Source organism: Lactuca serriola, chromosome 6, assembly GCF_051521515.1.
Source record: "Lactuca serriola cultivar US96UC23 chromosome 6, Lser_US96UC23_V15, whole genome shotgun sequence".
In the NCBI taxonomy this organism is placed as follows: domain Eukaryota; kingdom Viridiplantae; phylum Streptophyta; class Magnoliopsida; order Asterales; family Asteraceae; genus Lactuca; species Lactuca serriola.
Window position 1 is genome coordinate 37,801,899 of NC_136413.1, and position 6,503 is coordinate 37,808,401.

Here is a 6,503-nt window from a genome sequence, read left to right on the forward strand (position 1 = left end):
CCACCGTGAACCACTACATCTCCGCCTACCATAGAACCATTCTAGCCTCACCCCATCTCTTTTTTCTTTTCTATTGATCTGAGCAACCCCAAACAAACCCCAATCCTTGTTCCTTTTTTCCTCTTCGATCACCGTTGTATTGGGAAGACGGAAGCAACAAAGCTGTTGTGCTACCACTACTCGCCGCCGTTGCTGTGGTGGGCAGTCCCCACCACCACCTGTCACCGCCCACAGATCCAGATGCAGGTATCCGGTGGGACGACTTTAAACCCAAAAGAAACTTGATTTGGGTTAATTTCTGGATGGAATCAGAAGAAGATGATGAAATTAGAACTTCATGTTTGCTCTGTTCTCTGCCACATGGAATGAAGATTTTCTCCATCGATCCACTTCATTGATTATTATTGGCTCATATAATCAGGTTTCAAGGATTTACTGTCATGAGAAACATATAATTTTGAACAGACTTACCAATGACAGCAAGGTAATGGTGGCAGACTGCAGTGGTGGTGGGATGCAATGGCAGTCGAAGGTAGCTCCGACTACTTCATTTTCTTACTGCTCCGATGAGTTCAATGAGGGGTCAAGAGGAAGCAACAGCTGACGACGGCGGAGCTTCACAGTAACGGAGACGTGGTCGTGGTGGCACTGAGCGATGATGTAGGCGAGTGGTGGAGTTCCGACGGCTTTTGTTGCTTTGTTTACGGCTTACCCTTTACGGGGATTGGTGGTGATTGAATTCGGTGACTAGTGATGGTTGGAGTGCCCTGACAACAACAGCTTGGTGGTGGCGATGATGGCCGGAACTCCACAACATTAGTGATGGTGGGTAGTCGTGGGTGGCTGTCCTTAGCGGTTCTTGTTCCCTTCTTCGTTTTATGAGCAGCAGGTCTTCGAGAGGAATAATGTAGAAGGATAAGGTTGGATGATGTTTGGTGGTGCAACATGGTGGTTCAAGACCACAAATAGTGGTGTCGTTTCTTGATAGTGCAACAAAAAAAAAGATAGTAGGGTTGATTGGAAGACTAGGAGGGTGTTGACTCCTTTTGGATTTCACAGAAAACTGGAGAGAGAGAGAGAGAGAGAGAGAGGTGGGCCCCAAATTAGGTAATTATTTTATTTTTCATTTAAATTAAATAGAAAAATCATAAAAAATATATCAGAAGGGCATAATAGTCTTTTCAGTTTACTGAGGGACCAAAAATGCAAAGAAACTAGCTCAAAAGAACCATCAATCCAAAAAAAGTCGTAGTTTGGACTAAAACCCCCAAAATTTGCATACCATAGGGACTATTTTTGCAATTTTGTCTAATAATAATAAAGTTTTTTTTTTTTTGTAGAAAAGTCATAATATTTTTGTTTACAGAAAAGTCATAATATTTTTTGTTTATAGAAAAGTCATAATATTTTGGATTAGTTTACAAAATAGTCTCAAATTAATTTGGTTACGGTTTCAAATGGTCAAAAAGGGTCAAACTGCAAATTTTTGCCGGTTTTCAGAAATTTTTCATTAAAAAAAATTCTTAGGACTAAAGTATAACTTTCCCGTAAATATTGAGATTTTTCTAAAGATTTGGATAAAATAAATAAAATAGATAGCATGAGGCCGTGAGTTAGTTGATGATGGAATTGAATTTGAACCTACCCGGTTTGTGAACTGTGTCCAATTAATTTTGGGTTTAAATAAGCCCATATTGGCCCGAGTCTAATTAGTCAAAATAAGTCAAACTCGCAAAACCTGAAACCGTTAAACCCTAGCACCCAAAAACCTCTAACGAAACAATCGCATCAAACGCCAGAAGAGAAACAAGGCAAAAGCAACAAAATGGTGAAGTCGTATCTCCGGTATGAGCCGGCGACGGCGTTCGGAGTGATTGCTTCAGTCGATTCCAACATCACATACGACACCTCCGGTAAACATCTACTAGCTCCAGCTCTTGAGAAGGTCGGTGTTTGGCATGTCCGTCAAGGCGTCTGCGCCAAAACGCTTACACCTTCTACCCAATCTCGCGGCCCTTCTCTAGCCGTTACCTCCATTGCAGCCGTGCCTTCTTCTTCATCTCTGGTGCCTACTTTTCCCTATAACGCGTGCACATGTCGTATTTAGTGTATAGCGTATCAAAACTTGTCCCGTATTGTTATCTTATCTAGCTCAAATTTGCTTTGAGAGCATCTTACTTATCGCTAAAATGAGATTTCTCGTGTGTTTATTTATTTTTATCTGTCACAGATAGCTAGTGGGCATGCTGATGGAAGTATAAGAATTTGGGATTGTGAGAGAGGAACCTGTGAGACAACATTGAATGGGCACAAAGGGGCTACAACAATCCTTCGTTTCAACAAAACAGGATCATTACTTGCATCTGGGAGCAAAGACAATGACATTGTTCTATGGGATGTTATTGGCGAAGTTGGACTTTTCCGTCTACGTGGCCACCGGGATCAGGTTTATATCTTTTAAAACCCATCAAAGTGTTTTTGTCACCTTATTCTTACGAATTTCTTCTATCAATTGCTTTTGGAATGTAGGTTACTGATCTTGCTTTCTTGGATTCTGGTAAAAAGCTTGTTAGTTCCTCAAAGGACAAGTTTTTAAGGGTTTGGGATCTTGACACCCAACATTGTACACAAATAATCGGTGGTCATCACAGTGAAGTTTGGTCCATAGATGTCGATCCTGAAGAAAGGTATTTAGTCACAGGATCAGCAGATTCAGAGCTCCGATTCTACACCATTAAGCAAGAAAACCTAGATACTAACAACAAAGACTCTTCTATTGAAAACAAATGGGAAATTCTAAAACCTTTTGGTGAAATTCAAAGACAGAGCAAAGATCGCGTAGCAACAGTAAGATTCAACAAATCAGGTACGCTTTTAGCCTGTCAAGCTGCAGGAAAAACAGTGGAGATATATCGTGTATTAGATGAAACCGAATCAAAACGTAAAGCAAAAAGGCGAGTCAACAGAAAGAAAGAGAAGAAATCTTCTAAAATGGTTGAAAATGGAAACACAGAAGATTCAAACCTAACCATGGTAACAGAGGTTACAGTCCCTGATGTATTTAAGCTTTTACAAACTGTAAGAGCCACCAAGAAAATCTCTTCCATCTCATTCTCCCCCATCACTTCCAAAAACTCACTAGCTACATTAGCAATATCATTAAACAACAATTTACTTGAAATATATTCAATAGATACCAATTCCACTACAAAAACCAGTTCCATTGAGCTTCAAGGGCATCGTTCTGATGTAAGAAGTGTTACCCTTAGTTCAGATAACACTCTTTTAATGTCAACAAGTCACAATTCTGTCAAAATCTGGAACCCTAGCACTGGTTCTTGCCTTCGCACCATTGATTCAGGATACGGGTTGTGTAGTTTATTTGTTCCTGGGAACAAATTCGCTGTCATTGGTACAAAAAGTGGCAATCTTGAAATTATTGATGTAAGAAGTGGCACTTTAGTTGAAGTAGTAAAAGCTCACACAGGAGCCATCCAATCAATTGTCGCCACATCAGATGGTGGTGGTTTTGTGACAGGTAGTTCTGATCATGATGTTAAGTTCTGGGAATATGAAACCACAAAGATTCAAGGTCAAGATTCGGTCAATCTAACGGTTTCCACTGTGAAGAACTTATCAATGAATGATGATGTCATCGTTGTTGCTGTTTCCCCTGATGGGAAACATATTGCTATTGCACTATTGGATTGCACTGTGAAGGTTAGATATGTCTTTTTGATTCTTTATTCTATATTAGTTGAATAGTTGCTAATATTTTCTTGAAAACTTTCAGGTGTTTTACATGGATACTTCAAAGTTTTTTCTTACATTATATGGTCACAAGCTTCCAGTATTGTGCATGGATATATCATCTGATGGGGATCTTATTGTAACGGGGTCCGCAGACAAAAATATAAAAATTTGGGGATTGGATTTTGGTGATTGTCACAAATCCATTTTTGCTCATGCTGATAGGTAAGTGTTACTCTATTAAGTAAAAAAAGTTAAAATCTTTATAGTTCTACAAATCGATTCATTTCATAAAATTGATTACTTTTTTTTTAATATGGTAGTGTTACAGGGGTAAAATTTGTCCGAAACACACATTACATGTTTACAGTTGGGAAAGATCGTGTGGTAAAATATTGGGATGCTGATAAATTTGAGTTACTTTTAACCCTAGAAGGGCATCATGCGGAAATTTGGTGTTTATCAATTAGTGATCGTGGTGATTTTGTAGTCACGGGGTCTCATGACAGGTCAATAAGACGGTGGGACCGGACTGAAGAACCCTTTTTTCTCGAGGTATTTTTACGATTTTGCCCTTGGCATATTCTTACATTTTACTTAATATGTAGCTTATGTAATTTCAGGAAGAAAAAGAGAAAAGATTGGAAGAAATGTTTGAGGCTGATTTGGAGAATTTGGAAAACAGATATTTACCTCAACAAGAGCTTCCGGAAGAAGGTGCTGTTGCTATAGCTGGTAAAAAGACGCAAGATACCCTCACAGGAACTGACTCGATTATTGAAGCATTAGATATTGCAACTGAAGAATTGAAAAGAATGGCTGAAAATGAAGTAATTCTGGATCTTGTTATAAATTCCTTTTATATATATATATATATATATATATATATATATATATATATATATATATATTTCTATGCACATTAACTTCTTTTTATTGGTTTTGAAAAATTTAGGAGGAAAAGAAACAGGGAAAAGGTGGAGAATTTAGGTCAAATGTTATCATGCTTGGGCTCTCTCCTTCTGATTATATTCTTCGTGCAGTTTCAAAAGTTCATACAAATGATTTGGAACAAACTTTACTTGTAAGTGAAAAAAATTTAAAAATAATGTATTTGTATATGAATTATGAAAGATCATTACATAAATTTGTAATTGATTTTGTATATTTGCAGGCTTTACCGTTTTCAGATGCTTTGAAGCTTTTATCAAATTTAAAAGATTGGTCTTCTAATCCTGATAAGGTTTAAATTATTAAGTTTCTAATAATATTCACTAAAGAAGTAAAGATCATAAGCTTTTAATGATTATTATTTTTTAACTTTTTAAAAAAAAAATGTTTAGGTTGAGCTAGTTTGCAGGATTGCAACAGTGTTATTGCAGTTGCATCATAATCAGTTAGTTGCAACCACAAGTACAAGGCCTCTTTTGGCTCTTCTTAAAGACATACTTCATGCTAAAGTCAAGGTACAAAAGTCAACATATTATGTTTGACTTATTTTGTATTTTTTAAGCAAATTGTACATTTGGTTATTAAAAAAAGAGAGCTTAATTTTGACTTTTTTGTTTCAGGAATGTAAGGATACTCTTGGATTCAATCTGGCAGCCATGGATCACATTAAGGTTTGACTTTTTTTGACTTGAGTAATGTGGTAAATCTGTAAATTACATTTTTATCGATTTGGCTAAAGTTGAAATAACTTTGATTTGTTTTTAGCAATTGATGGCTTCAAAATCTGATGCGCCTTTTCGAGATGCAAAGAGCAAGTTGCAAGAAATAAGGGCAAAACAGTCAAAACGCGTTGAAGAAAGGGGGGACATGAAAGGGGAAAGAAGGAAGAAGAAGAAGCAAAAGAAGGATGATGGACATGTGTGGTCTTGAGTTTGAATGATTGGTATGTTTACAGAAATACACAAATGTGTAAATGTTTGATGAAGTTATATTTTTGTATTATGGAATTGTAAGTTACACATTTTGTTGATCCAAATTTTGTAGGTGGAGATGGGAGTTTTGAGGCAATTATTGGTTTTTTGTGGGATGTTATAGAGTATTGTGCTTTTGTGCAATGTACCTTTTTTTGAAATATTTGTTCAATAGTATTATGAGAGGAGAATTGGAAAACAAGAAATGTAAAATGATGAAATGATCTTCTTATCCTTGCAAACAAACATAGTTACACATATACAATGTAAACTTGCCCAAGATGCTAAGCTACACATAACTAATAGAATTTGTTAACTAACAAAGTGATTTGAGTAGTCAAGTACTATCTTTGAGTACATATAAATATATCCAACATCACACTTAAAGATGGCAATTGTGTTGAGTTGGTGTCGAAACACTAAATGGGTAAAAAGTGCTTGATTCTAACCTGATCTGTTTAATTAATGTGTCGTGTCATGTCATGTCCAACAATTTATTTTTGTGTCGAGTTCGTGTTAGGGGTATACCTTAAAATACGACGTGTCATATGATGTTAAAAGATTGAGCATGTAGCAAGAGTAAGAGTTGGGTAGGCGGAAAAGAAAAACTAATATTTTAGAGACATAATAGATGAAGTCATAACAAGTTCAGATGAAAAATTGAAAGAGTAGGAGTTGGCGAGGCGGAAGACAAGAACATGAAGATGAGAGATTGGTCAAAGGGATTGTGTAGTTTGGGAGAGAACGGAAAAACTGAAAATAAATTCTTGATCTAGACAGCTAAATCATTTCAACTTTACAAAACGAATCAATCCAAATGTTTTCTTTTAC

The 6,503-nt window shown here is 36.6% G+C and overlaps 1 protein-coding gene across 1 annotated transcript; it reads left to right on the forward strand.

Annotated features, from left to right (window-relative positions):
- The first annotated feature begins 1,749 nt into the window (after positions 1-1,749).
- On the forward strand, positions 1,750-5,918 carry LOC145057881 (transducin family protein / WD-40 repeat family protein). Its single transcript, XM_079005797.1, has 12 exons — positions 1,750-2,065; positions 2,231-2,446; positions 2,530-3,720; positions 3,794-3,975; positions 4,074-4,305; positions 4,374-4,580; positions 4,706-4,834; positions 4,925-4,993; positions 5,094-5,216; positions 5,322-5,372; positions 5,467-5,644; positions 5,746-5,918. The coding sequence occupies exons 1-11, from the start codon at positions 1,826-1,828 to the stop codon at positions 5,629-5,631; spliced, it is 2,805 nt and encodes a 934-aa protein (XP_078861923.1). The 5' UTR covers positions 1,750-1,825; the 3' UTR covers positions 5,632-5,644; positions 5,746-5,918.
- The last annotated feature ends 585 nt before the right edge of the window (positions 5,919-6,503 follow it).